The sequence below is a fragment of the Aricia agestis genome, chromosome 15 (assembly GCF_905147365.1).
Source record: "Aricia agestis chromosome 15, ilAriAges1.1, whole genome shotgun sequence".
NCBI classification, from domain to species: domain Eukaryota; kingdom Metazoa; phylum Arthropoda; class Insecta; order Lepidoptera; family Lycaenidae; genus Aricia; species Aricia agestis.
In genome coordinates this window covers 14,117,851-14,132,027 of record NC_056420.1, presented here as the reverse complement: position 1 = coordinate 14,132,027, position 14,177 = coordinate 14,117,851, and the positions used below count along the sequence as shown (strand labels likewise).

At 40.2% G+C, this 14,177-nt stretch overlaps 1 protein-coding gene across 1 annotated transcript in view; it reads left to right on the top strand.

Moving 5' to 3' along the window:
* LOC121734263 (ras-specific guanine nucleotide-releasing factor 1-like) overlaps positions 1-14,177 on the top strand; it is a 38,790-nt gene that overhangs the window by 17,546 nt on the left and 7,067 nt on the right. Inside the window, exons 6-25 of the mRNA XM_042124755.1 lie at positions 758-905; positions 2,460-2,579; positions 2,910-3,007; positions 3,326-3,383; positions 3,521-3,692; positions 4,733-4,926; positions 5,323-5,448; positions 5,747-5,849; positions 6,201-6,389; positions 6,686-6,787; positions 7,050-7,304; positions 7,634-7,816; positions 8,145-8,207; positions 8,348-8,415; positions 8,486-8,567; positions 8,782-9,059; positions 9,383-9,543; positions 12,537-12,636; positions 13,324-13,394; positions 13,618-13,638. Coding sequence (XP_041980689.1) covers positions 758-905; positions 2,460-2,579; positions 2,910-3,007; positions 3,326-3,383; positions 3,521-3,692; positions 4,733-4,926; positions 5,323-5,448; positions 5,747-5,849; positions 6,201-6,389; positions 6,686-6,787; positions 7,050-7,304; positions 7,634-7,816; positions 8,145-8,207; positions 8,348-8,415; positions 8,486-8,567; positions 8,782-9,059; positions 9,383-9,543; positions 12,537-12,636; positions 13,324-13,394; positions 13,618-13,638 — 2,592 coding nt within the window. The remainder of the gene's footprint in view (positions 1-757; positions 906-2,459; positions 2,580-2,909; positions 3,008-3,325; positions 3,384-3,520; positions 3,693-4,732; positions 4,927-5,322; positions 5,449-5,746; positions 5,850-6,200; positions 6,390-6,685; positions 6,788-7,049; positions 7,305-7,633; positions 7,817-8,144; positions 8,208-8,347; positions 8,416-8,485; positions 8,568-8,781; positions 9,060-9,382; positions 9,544-12,536; positions 12,637-13,323; positions 13,395-13,617; positions 13,639-14,177) is intronic.

Sequence of the window (14,177 nt, the reverse complement as noted above, 5' to 3'; positions counted from 1 at the left end):
CCCCCCTGGGCCAGAACCTGGGTAATTTCCCCCCCCCCCCCCCCCCCATGGCCCAGAACCTGGGTACGCCCATGAATATTGGTATGGATTCCACCGCGGCCTAAATGTTATGCTTGGAAAGTCAAGGCTAAAGTCTTGTTTAAATGACCCAATGAATTAACCCATCAATCACGGCACCCGGCTGTCGCATAACTATTGAAAATCTATTGTGTCTGATATTCCCACGAATCACGATCGAGATAATTGATTTCCAAAAGGTTTCATTTTTTATCAATTTTGTAATAAAACTTTTGCATTTTATTTGAAAGCTAACGTGCTAAGAGTGCATGCTTTAAATACGAGGATGCAGGGGTTTCATTGATAATATAGTTACATGCCAAACATGCCTTTGATAGGGGTTTTGTTTGAACTTTTAAAGGAGTCCGTCCATAGAGGAAAATAATACACGAGTCCGTCCTGGATTCTTCGTTATATCTTGTTTAGTTTATCGGTTTTTTTACTCACAGCTACCTTAAATTATGCATTTTAAGAATGTGATTTAAGCAACAGCTTACGTGGCGTCATAATACATATTACATAATATTATGATGCCGCGCTACTTTTAGCAACATTGATAATTCGAATAAGGATTGTGGACTATAACTGGTCCGTTACAAGGTAAAGCCAAATCAACACCAAGGCATTTCGCGATAGTCATTTTCAAAGATCGTAATCAAATTTTAAATCATCATGTGCTACAAACTAACGTTCATTCCAGTTTCAACAAGATGCTGCTCCAGAAGGAGGAGCTTGAACAGAAGCAGCTGCACCTGCTGCAGGTGGTGGAGAGCGAGCGCACTTCGCGCTGGCAGTACGCGCAGCAGTGCGACGAGCTCGCCAACGAGGTCAAGAAGCTGCGGACAGAGGTAGGCACAGCTGGAACTAGTGCAGTTGGTGCTGGAGGTCTTACAGCAGTTGCTACAGAAGCAGTAGGAGCTGGAGTAGAAGCAGCTGCACCTGCTGCAGGTGGTGGAGAGCGAGCGCACTTCGCGCTGGCAGTACACGCAGCAGTGCGACGAGCTCGCCAACGAGGTCAAGAAGCTGCGGACAGAGGTAGGCACAGCTGGAACTAGTGCAGTTGGTGCTGGAGGTCTTACAGCAGTTGCTACAGAAGCAGTAGGAGCTGGAGTAGAAGCAGCTGCACCTGCTGCAGGTGGTGGAGAGCGAGCGCACTTCGCGCTGGCAGTACGCGCAGCAGTGCGACGAGCTCGCCAACGAGGTCAAGAAGCTGCGGACAGAGGTAGGCACAACTGGAACTAGTGCAGTTGGTGCTGGAGGTCTTACAGCAGTTGCTACAGAAGCAGTAGGAGCTGGAGGAGAAGCAGCTGCACCTGCTGCAGGTGGTGGAGAGCGAGCGCACTTCGCGCTGGCAGTACGCGCAGCAGTGCGACGAGCTCGCCAACGAGGTCAAGAAGCTGCGGACAGAGGTAGGCACAGCTGGAACTAGTGCAGTTGGTGCTGGAGGTCTTACAGCAGTTGCTACAGAAGCAGTAGGAGCTGGAGTAGAAGCACCTGCACCTGCTGCAGGTGGTGGAGAGCGAGCGCACTTCGCGCTGGCAGTACGCGCAGCAGTGCGACGAGCTCGCCAACGAGGTCAAGAAGCTGCGGACAGAGGTAGGCCCGGCTGGAACTAGTGCAGTTGGTGCTGGAGGTCTTACAGCAGTTGCTACAGAAGCAGTAGGAGCTGGAGGAGAAGCAGCTGCACCTGCTGCAGGTGGTGGAGAGCGAGCGCACTTCGCGCTGGCAGTACGCGCAGCAGTGCGACGAGCTCGCCAACGAGGTAAAGAAGCTGCAAACAGAGGTAGGCACAGCTGGAACTAGTGCAGTTGGTGCTGGAGGTCTTACAGCAGTTGCTACAGAAGCAGTAGGAGCTGGAGGAGAAGCAGCTGCACCTGCTGCAGGTGGTGGAGAGCGAGCGCACTTCGCGCTGGCAGTACGCGCAGCAGTGCGACGAGCTCGCCAACGAGGTCAAGAAGCTGCGGACAGAGGTAGGTCCTACGGCTGGAACTGCTACAGGAGCTGTTATTAGGGAAGCCGGACCAGAAAAAGACAAGGCCAAGAAGCTGCAGACAGAGGTTTGTGCTGCAGCAGCTGCTGCAGAAGCAGAAAGAAGTGGACCAGAAGAAGGCAAGAAGATTCTGTTATGTTGCGGTGACGTTACGACTCCATTACGACGTTGAGCAGACGTGTTTTATAATACGTCATGCCAACGAGATGGTAGTTAGTGGTGGGATAAAATAACCAAATAAGCCACACAAGAACACTTTATATTTTAAAGCTAATTCCTGGTAACTTGCGAGAGGAGGCGTTTAACAAATTATAATAATTACCGTCCAGAATCTTTAAAGGATGAGGTTTTCTATGTTTCCCTTTTAGTTAAAATCGTAGTTGTAGAAATTAATTAGATTCTTTTCTAATAGCTTTACGCTTATAAAAAGGAGCATGAGCCCACGACGCGCAGGTCTTCCGCCGCCAGCCTCAGCCAGTCGCAGTCCGAGGACATCGACCCTGTGGAACTGAGGAAGATCAAGAAAGTCCAGGTAAAATGCTTTGTGACACTGGTTTAGAGACTAGGAGCTGTTCATTTTGACATTTGGTCACAAAAAAGACACAAATATAATAGAGCACATAAACTTGCCCAGAGAAATGTCTATAATTTTTTGAGAGTATGCGTGCTCTATTTACCTATTTACCTACATGTATTTCTTTAGAGCCCAAACATTTTTTTGTCAGAACATTCGATATATTTTTTTGGAATCATCAGTAGTTGCTTTTTAATATAATTTAAAAAGGTTTTAGCACTGCCCATAACTATTGAGTTCTTATCAAATCTGTCGAATTTAAGGATTATTACAAGATATTGTTTGCAGAGCTTCTTCCGAGGCTGGCTCTGCCGTAGACGCTGGAAGCAAATCGTGGAGCAATACATCAAGAGTCCACACGCGGAGAGCATGAGAAAGAGAAACAGGTATGGTTGCTACTAGATCTATGAATGAAAGTAAGGGTGGTGAACATCCATACTTCCATACTTACTTTAATATTATAAATGCGAAAGCGTGTCTCTGTCCGTCTGTCTGTTTGTAACCTCTTCATGCCTTAACCGCTGAACCGACTTTGCTGTGGTATGGAGGATGTGATATTATACTTTGAGTTTCGTTAAAAGACATAAGATACTTTTTATCCCGAAAAAATGTATGGTTTTTGCGCCATAAACGAATTTTGGCGCAACAGAGTTGCGGGCATCCTTTGGTACCATAATAATATAAATTATGTTGCTCTGTTTTAGTCTCGTCTTCAAAATGGTCGAGACCGAAGAGGAATATTTGGAGCAGTTGGAGATTTTGGTAAGAATTTGTTAATCTTTTTGCGTTACCTAACTTAATCAGTTAAGCGATAGTTACCACTTAGAGTAAGAAGTGTTTCTTAATTATGCATTCCTATCGACAGTATTGTAGCGACAATCAAATATCCTTTCCTCTAGGTGACTTGCTTCCTAAGGCCATTTAAAATGGCGGCCAGCTCCAAGAAGCCACCGTGCTCGCATGAAGACGTCAATTCCATATTTCTGAACAGTGAGACAGTGCTGTTCCTGCATCAGATCTTCTTCAAAGGCCTCACGTCGCGAATGGAGTCCTGGCCTACGCTAGTTCTAGGTATGTATCTTAACACTAAATGAAAAACTTCACCAATAAAGGTAAAAAGAATATCCGATTTACATTTTAAAATTCAAGAAGTTTTAAATTAAATAATATAAGTGGAGTTCAAGGCTATATCGCTATCAATTTAAATGTACCACGCAGTAAAATTAAGAAAGCTTTAGATTTTAATATAGATCAAAATGACTCGGAACGGAATTAAATATGATATTAAATATAGCAATAGCGTTCTTTACTCGGCATAAATCGAATTGGCGAGAAAGAATTTTATTTCCCAGCCATCAAATATTTCGCCAATGAGTGAACACTCAAGTAATACATACGACGTAGTAGAATTCGGGTTGTTGAAGCGGATTTTCCATTCCGTGACCCAGATATAATTTGATAACAATTTGCTGGGAAATAATGGAGGGTTTGAGTTCAGAGACGAAATCACACAAATGTTGATTAGGTTTATGTGGTATTATTGGCTTTTGATCTGGATATTGTTATGGTTGGAAAGACTATTTTCTGCTCTACGGGCGGAAAGCGGCAACTTTTGGGCCCGCTGCCCGAAACGAAGTTGCAGCTTTTCCGCCTCCGACGAACAGAAAAAAGTATACTCACCTTGGGCAGTAAATAAGAAAGCCACAGATCACATTAGTCCAATAAAATTACGGCTCAAAATGGGTTAAATAAACATGAACGAACACAGTTTGGAGATTTTAAGGATCGATAGTGGGGTGTATTCTGAGCATAAATTCCAATTTGAGGAGTTCTACTGAGGTCAGCTCAAGGTCATTTCGATGGAAACGTGTTTAATTCGATATCTCGAGAATGATCAGTGTTAGGCAAAAAATTGTAGAAACCTTTTCTCTTCCAAATTAAATTTACTAACTTTTTTATGTGAAACTTTTTTTTTAACATTAATATTTTTCAACTTATTACTCCTGCAAGGCAAAAAATTTATATATATCTCCTATATTTCTTTAGCTTTTTAGATTTAAGGAAGTAGAATTGCCCCATTGGCCCACCGTCCCATATAAACTTTGTTCTAGGAGATCTCTTCGACATGTTGCTGCCAATGCTGACGATCTACCAGGAGTATGTCCGCAACCACCACTACTCGCTGCAGGTGCTGACAGAGTGTAAGCAGAGCCAGCCTTTCGCTCAGCTGCTAGCGAGGCTGGAGAGCAAGCCGGCTTGCGAAGGACGGTCATTGGAGACCTTCCTGACCTATCCAATGCATCAGGTACAGATAGTATAGTAGTAGACTTAGTTGTTAGACTTATTAGTGATCAAATTAGAGTTAGCGATTTAAAAGCGACTAATCCATACTAATATTATAAATGAGAAAGTGTGTATGTCTGTTACCTCTTCACGCCCAAACCGGTGAAACGATTTTGCTGAAGTTTGGTATGGAGATAGTATGAGTCCCGGGAAAGGACATAGTATAATTTTTATCTCGGAAAATGTACGGTTCCCGTACGATAAACTAATTTTGGTGAAGAGGTAACAGAGATGACTATCGCATTACGAGTATAATATAAGTAAGTATGGATTCTGTAGATCTGATTTGATGATGTCATTTTATTTGTTTTATCCCATACCAGGCGAGTCCACAGATTTACCTATCCCTCTTCACCAGATCCCCCGCTACATCGTGACTCTACACGAGCTGCTGGCCCACACTCCGCACGACCACGTGGAGCGCCGCAGCCTGACCCACGCTCGGGCGCAGCTGGAGGAACTGTCCCGGCAGATGCACGATGAGGTGACCTTGAAACATCCCTTATACTTCATATTTTGCTGATTGCAGTGAAAATAATGCCAGTGATCTGTTAGTTAATCTTAGAGCTTATTGTTTTATGAGATTTGTTCTGGAATTCCTAATAGTGTGCTAAATACTGAACTTAGTCATACATCTGCAGGACGTGAACGGAGTTAGGCCATGTCTTGAATTGTGTCATTTATTTAAAAGTTTGTTGTTAAGTCGCTACAGAACTGTGCTAAAAAAGTTGTGTAAATGTTGAAAGCACTCAAATATTTATAAGAAGTAATTTCATTTCCAGGTCAGCGAGACAGAAAATCTCCGAAAGAATCTAGCCGTTGAGCGCATGATTATTGAAGGATGCGATATTCTTTTAGACGTAAATCAAGTCTTCATCCGACAAGGTACAAATTAAATATTTTTACTAATTTACCTATGTTCGTTTTTAATTACTCCAAATATCATTCAGAGTATTATTTTAAATGTGTTTTTGTTTGAATATTTAAGTTTGCCAAATTTTAAATTTACGTAAACAAAAATTAATTTCAATTTTGTTAGTCTCATTAAAACTCGTGACCGGCAGAACCGATTTGCAAAATTTCAGTCTTGAAATATTCAGAAAAATTAAGGGAGGGAGGTGAGAAAGAGAGTTCAAGAGTTACGAAGTTTACGATCACGGGTCATCTATTTATAGATAATTACTTCGTTTTCACTTTTATGCGGGTAGATCCTCAAGTAGTTTTTTCTTCATCCAGGTGTCCTATCACAAGTGGTGGGTAAGGGTCGCAAGGCATCGCTGCAGGCTCGCCAAGCGTTTCTGTTCAGCAAGCATCTACTCCTGGCGACTCGTGCAGCGGCAGGGCGGCTGCATCTGCCGCCGGCTGCGAGACTTCCACTGCATGATGCACTGTTGATCGAGGATCCTTCGAGCCGTGATGATGATGGTATGATTTTAGACCATCTGTATCTACTAGTAACATTTTAGGTCAGAACATTTTTTTGAAATGAAATATTTTTGACACTGGTGCCAGTCACAGTTGATGATGATGATGATTTTAATTGAATATCATATTGAATGTCATTTTACTCGTGTTTATGAAAATAATGCAAAAAAATATTAATGTGTAAAAACTGAAAAAACATAAATTATATTATGAGTAAATACTGAATAGTAATAAAGACTTCGAGTGTTATGAATAAATGAGATGGTAATATAATAATTAAACTACAATAATACTAGATGCAACTACTGGAAACGCATCGCCCGGTGGAGACCAGTACCAAGGGAAAGACTTCAAGATACTAGTGGAGGTTAAAGGCGAACAGATCTGCGCGCATTTAGGTATGTAGTATGATAAATATCTACTAATTCAGAATCAAAAACAATCTTTAAATGATAAAAAAAAAATTATAAAATATAGCAATAAGCTAGCTAGGGTAAGCATTTTTTTAAGGACACGTAACATTAATTTTCCATTACCCATTAATTATAAGATAATATTCTCAATAACTCTCCTCAGACACGAAATAGTCTCTAAGTATAACAATAACTAAGTCAGCAATATCGTAACAGAAAACTTAATTTCTATTTAATCTTACCTCAGTGGCTCCAACCGTCGAGGAAAAAGCGGCTTGGACGAGCGAGCTAGCGCAGTGCATGGAGAGCGCTGCCCTAACCGAGCTATTACGAGCTTGCGGTGGTGGTAACGGCACTTCAGCGAGTCTACCAGCTTGTCGAGCTGATAGGACCCTGTTCACTGATGATGTCGATATCCGGTTCAGTCGCACCCAGCTGAACTCCTGCAAGGTGCCGCAGATACGGTCGGCGACACCGCAGAGGTTGCTGCAGAGGCTTACAGGTTAGTACTATAATTGAAATTTTATTTTTAATAGAGCCCTCAATGTGCAATTTCTTATAAATATAGAAAGATAAATCGCACCTGAAAACTGAAATTGTGATAATGTTTTGCATATTATGGTTAAACGAAGTCAACTATAAAAAAATGATTAATGGGTATTTAGCACTTAACAGACATAAAACTTTTAATTCGATCGGACTCTACAATGTTGAGAGACGATTGTTGGTATTAGTTATGTACTCATCTTGTTTGCATCATTTTGTTTTCAATAGAAGATCCAACTATACCAACAACTTAAATCAATGGTAATCTCTTTACTTGTACCACAGATCTTCGCTTCCTCTCCGTGGACTTTCTGAACACGTTCCTGCTGACGTACCGCGTGTTCACGGACGGCGTGACGGTGCTGGAGGCGTTGCAGCACGTGTTCTACGAGCAGTCGCAGCAGGAGATGGAACTGGCACCACCACAGGATGCCACACGGAAGACCAGCGCGGCCAGCTCCGTGTCAGGTATAAAGGGTCGACTAGTTAGCATGTCCAGTTTGGCAAAGGTGCTATCAGAGAAGTTGATTCATAGGCAGGTGGCGGGTTCACGTAATGTATGTCCGCGTGAGTCTGCTAATTGTGGAAGAAACGAAAAGAATATGGGAGAGTGAGCACCATCGAGTGAGATAACATCATGTATCAACGATAAATCATCAGGTATTTAAGCAAACATGTTTGACATTACATCGTAAAGAAAAGCCTTTGTGGACTGTATCTTTTCAACAAGCGAATAGGTCACACTATTTCAAGGTTTTTGTACATAAAAACTGAATAATAAACTTCCAATTTTCAGGATACGGATCGGAGTACAGCGACCGTGACTGGCAGTCACAGTTCTGGCGGGGAGCAAAGAAAAGTAAATAGATTAGTTAATAATATACTTGTTTTTTGACTTCCTGCCAAGCTGTAAAGTAGAATAAATAAATTATAAATGAATGTTTATGGACATGATTTAAGTTTTTCTTTGTGATTCTGATGAATATTGTTTTCAACTAGGTGAAGATGAGGATAAGCTTTCGCCGCATCTGATGGCTCCATCTCGTCGCACCTCGACTGTGAGCAAGGTAATATTAAAATTTTAATATTAGATAGATCATTTTAAAATTGAGGTATTAAAGTGATTCATATTTCTAGGTCGAGGAAGATAAAGAAGATAACAGCCACCTCACAATACCAAAGATAATGGCGACGTCTTCTAGTAACGAAACATTAAAAGGTAAGTAATAAATATTTTTTGTTTATTAATCACCCTTAAAATAAAATACTGCTAGTCTAGAATAAATGAAATCTTAGAATGTCGATAGTTTCGTACGTACACTCAAAAGGGATATAAACTAACACGTACACTATTAGCAAGTGACGCGGACTACTATATTCATATATTTTATTTTTATCAATAAGACTTATTTTTCTCATTTGCCAAATCGTAGGACCCTCTCCATCATCTCCCGGCGCTCAGAGCTCAGTGACGTTGGTCGGAAGTCCAAAACGGGCTAGTCCAGTGGAGAAAAATGAGAAAGAGACCCCACAACCACCACCTGTGCCAAAGAGGGAGCCACCGAAGAATGGAAGACCTATTATAACTAAAGTAGAGAGTATCGAGCTTGTCGATCAAAGCGATGAAGATGCGAAAGGAGAACCGGAGAGGAAACAGTACAAGATCGACGATAAATTTAAAATATCCCAACGCTTCTCGGAAGTTTGCAATGTAAGTTTAATACGTTTTATCGTTGGTACAAAATTCGAAAAATAACGTTTCTCCTTACAAAAGTTTTAACATTTTACTAGAAGTAAACTTGTATGTACTATAATTCCGACTTCCATCCACAAGCTTCGAGGAATTGTCGGACATATTGATTCGTACATTTTATTTAGACATTGACCCCAAATTCTTCAATGTTTGCACGTGAAATGTAGAAGCTCCACAGAATTTTAGGATTAAATAAGCTCTCGTTTCTACTCCTATTACTATTACTACCGTCTACCACTCTCCTGGAACGCCCAATCTAACGAGAGCAGAACTTTACACAGCGCGTGCGCACCATGACGGAGAGTCCTCGTCGGCTCGTGCCGGGCGGGTGCAGCGCGGCGGACGCGCGCCGCCGCTCCGAGGGCGCCCGCGCCGCCGCCGCCGCGGAGCTCCGTCGCGCGTCTGATATCACTGCTCGCTCCGTACCACGACGGTCTGTCAGGTGAGTGGATTACATACACTAACCTCTATTATACAAGTACGCTGGACTTATGATACCCACTTGCTTTTCGTGCCTATTTGAAGCGGAATTAGCGCCCCCAATGCGGGGGAAGAGAACTTAATCTGACGTAACTTGCAAATAGCAACTTAATCGCTATTGGTTGTCATCACTAGTAATAGTTCCAAGTACTCTCACTACTGCTATCAGCGCCAATATGGCGACTTTCAAACGTCATTTTTACGTCAGAATTAGTTCTCTTCCCCCGCATTGGGGGCGCTGATACCGCTTCAAATAAGCACAAAAAATCGCTGTCACATTTCAAAGGGTATCATAAGTCCAGCGTACTTGTAAAATGGAGGTCAGTGATTACCTACTGATTACATATTATAGCGTTTTTGGCATCTAGAACTGCCCCGGGCCGGGGAAGGCCGAGTGGATAAAAATAGCCGAAGAAACTACGTACCTATCACTTGTCCTAAGTCGTGCTTCGTGAATCACCGATTTTGTTCGGCTATTCCCGTATCTATTTGGCCTGCCCTGCTTGCCCTACCCCCGGCAGTTCTAGACGTCGAAAACGTTAATCATGTCTTGCATAAAGTAGGAAAATGGAGCAAGGTCTTGAAATAATGGCTAGTTTCATTTACAATGAAGAATTGCCGTGTGTGGGTAACATTGTACTTAAAAATGGCATGTATTTAAATCAATATCTGTATATTCTCTTTTCTCGATCAAAATATTTGAAAGTTTCACCGAAAATACTGACTTGCACACTAATTATGCACCCTAAATAATGCGAATTCAGCATACTATTTAAATTTATTTGCAAAACTGTTTTACTGAACGAATAACTATTATTAAAATTGTATATCTAACAATTCCTTAGTTCAACAAACAGTACCTGGATGACCGAGCTTTGCTCGGTATAGCAAACACTCATTGACTTCGTGTTACTTAATAACGCCATCTGCTGGTCGTTAAAACAATTAGTTGCTAACAAAATAGTATTATTATTCTCCAATAGATGTCAGGAAGAGTCATATTTTTCAGTTTATCGATTATTGATAAAACACGAATAAAAAGACATTTTCTGAAAATGATTCCTAGCTAGAAAATGATCCCCGAAACCCCCTATATACTAAATTTCATGAAAATCGTTGGAGCCGATTCCGCGATTCCAATTGTATATATATATATATATATATATATATATATATATATATATATATATATATATATATATATATATATATATATATATATATATATATATATATATATATATATATATATATATATATATATATATATATATATATACAAGAATTGCTCGTTTAAAGATATAAGATACTACAACTTTTTAAAACCATCACCTAAATTACTTTTAGGAACATCATTTATTCTAAATGAAACACAATTTAATCTGTTATGTTCATATTATAATTAAGAACACATAAAAATCATCAAGTGCTAACTTAACATGGACTAAACTTTGGCACAGTGAATGGTAACTCAGTTTATAAACCATTATAATAAGCAATCGGCAAAGAGTGAGTCGGATTCGCGCACAAAGGGTTCCTTACCGATATATTGCAAAATAATTAAGCCTCCGGCTTAGGAAATGCACTCTAGGGGTTGACAAGCTACTAAAGAAAAAAATAAGAAAAAAACAACTGGCTTCAATTATGAGTCGACAATTATAAGGCGGGAGCTACGCTGCGTTACGCTCCCGCCTTAGCCATCTAACCTAACCCAATCAAGTCGTATTGGGCCAACATTGCTATTAATTATTTAAGAATCATTAATAAATGTATTAACCCATACAATTACAATACAGTACTAAATTTTGATAATTTTTCTTAATTTTTATCAAGAAACCTTGTAATTCAAGGTATAGTTTTAGAAAGATAAAATCTGTCACCATATCTCATCATAATTACCAAAAATCTTTGTCGCTAACACAGAAATAGATCAAGATATATCTGTGGTCGCTAAAGAGTAAAGAGCGAGCGCAAAGGAGTGAGTGCGGCGTTAGATGAGGAGGCCCCAACATGTTTTTCAGTAAAACAGAGAAACAAAAAGAAAATAAAGTTAGGCTAAAAATATTTTAGTTGCACGATTTGTCAATTTGTAGACTTGTTTTGATAATAGAAATTTATTTTATTGTGGTGCACCTTTCGATATCGTTTTTAGAAATTCCGTTGTAAAATTGTCCAATTTAGAGATTTAATTTAGAGTGCAAGTTAGTATTTTTGATAAACAATTTAAATTTTAGTTTTACAAATAATATATCCGATGTATGAACCATATTTTTGGAGTGAATTCGGTTATAAAGGTCGTCTCGTTTTGTATGATGTTTATGTTTTTTTTGAAGGACATGTTCAGTTAATGAATTGTTTTTTTTGATCAGCATTAGTTTTTCTGGTATGCATTCAGTTAATTAGCGGAGTTAAGGTAGTGTGCTGCAAAATTATTCTGATGTGCGTTTAATAATATCCCCTTAAAAATTCTCTAAAGAAAAAAACATTCAAAATATCTTTAAACCAAAACATTAAACTAGGTTGTGAAATATCGACGAGCACTGATCTTATTAGCGGAAAACATCACACACGTATCGAAAAAGATTGGAACGCGAACGTTAACGTTTGGTCAATTTAGATCGGCATGGACTGATACAATAAACCATCTTGTGATCTTATCACCTGGAATGAATTACATAGAAGAAGTTCCCTCAGTGGGAAATATTATTTTTTTACTAACATAAGATGTAATTCATATTTTTGTCCAATATTGATTGATCTTATTCTTCTGATCTTACTGTCGGAAGACGTCACACACGTAGAATGAGATGCATAGTCCATCAGGGATGATGACGAAGTACCTAATACAAATCTTTTACGTCAAATAAAACGTTAATACTCGCCCCGAATCGAATATGAACAGGCGTTCTAAAAGGGCTTCCTTAGGATATTTTACTCTGAAAGAAAACATTTCAGTGAGCGCCGCTGTACCAGCTCCTCTATCAACAGTGACAGGCGTCGCATGGTTAGCTCAGACCCGCGCTCATCTGTTACCTCCCAGGTGTCTCAGATGCAGGTAATGTTTTGACATCTTAGATTCTAAACCTCTACTTTTTGGCGAGTTGAAACGTCTAAATGTTACTTTCAGATAAAAGTGAGCGTCCACTTATCAGCATCGCATGCATCGCACGCAACGGATCTTAGTATGCCTTGTATTCGAACTCATATAACAAGGTCCACTAAACCGCATCGCATGCAACGGATTTTAGTATGCCTTGTATTCGAACTCATACAACAGGGTCCACTAAACCGCATCGCACGCAACGGATCTTAGTATGCCTTGTATTCGAACTCTTACAACAGGGTCCACTAAACCGCATCGCACGCAACGGATCTTAGTATGCCTTGTATTCGAACTCATACAACAGGATCCACTAAACCGCATCGCACGCAACGGATCTTAGTATGCCTTGTATTCGAACTCATACAACAGGGTCCACTAAACCACATCGCATGCAACGGATCTTAGTATGCCTTGTATTCGAACTCATACAACAGGGTCCACTAAACCGCATCGCACGCAACGGGTTTTAGTATGAGGCATACTCCGTTGCGTGCGTCCGATGCGTCCGACAACGATAGGTGGACGCTAAGCTAAATAATCTCTTACTTTTGTATGTCATCTGTTCCCAAAATTTGCGAAAATCGATACGTGTGCTAGTGCAGCTACAGTAGAACTTACATTTGTTTTGTCTGACTTCAGAATTATCGTCGGGAGACGAGTCAATCCAAGGCCGGGGTTGTCATCACATCCTTCCGGCAGTCCCACAGGAGGTACGACCATTCCATTCTCCTCTTTACGTTTAAGCCAGCTTCTAACTTTTGGCGATGATTCACGAGAGCTTATCATTTCTCTCGACGTTGCATGTAATTTCAGTATCAGACGATTCTGCACGATTCATGTGTTTAATTATCCGTTTTCTGGACAAAGTATTCGGCGTAAGTAATTCTTTTTCTCTGCTCTGATTTAGATTTTAATTGGATTTTGATTTGACAGCTTCGGAAAAGACCTGTTGTGGTGAGTGAAAGGATGAGGTAAACAGTAGAGAGAGACGTAGACGCTGCGTAGAGGAACCTAAGCGAATTGCTTTCTAGCGTATTGCAATTTTTCCCTTCCATTGGATAACTAGAACCGTATTTGTACCCGTATTTTGAAAATGTAATTTAGTACAAACACAACCTACAGAACATGTTTATTGTTTACCAAAAGAAGCAAATAGTCCTTCAGTAGCATTTTTGTAATATTTTAGCTACGACATACGTAATTTCGTTATGGGGTTTTTTTATGCAGATGTGATGGTCGTCGTAAGTCATTGCCGTTGAATGTAAACGTTCCTTACCATCCCATTGCTAATTCCAACAAGATATTTCTTCATATCCATGATTACGTTTCTTTATAAACAATCAACGGCCCGACGATTAATCTCGGTATCATTAATTTTATAGGTGCCACTATGTTAAAAAATTATTAAATTATAATTGTCTTTTATTTCCTACACAGAATGTTTATTTTATTGATATTGATCATAGTTTTCTGAAAATTGCTTTGAATTGTTG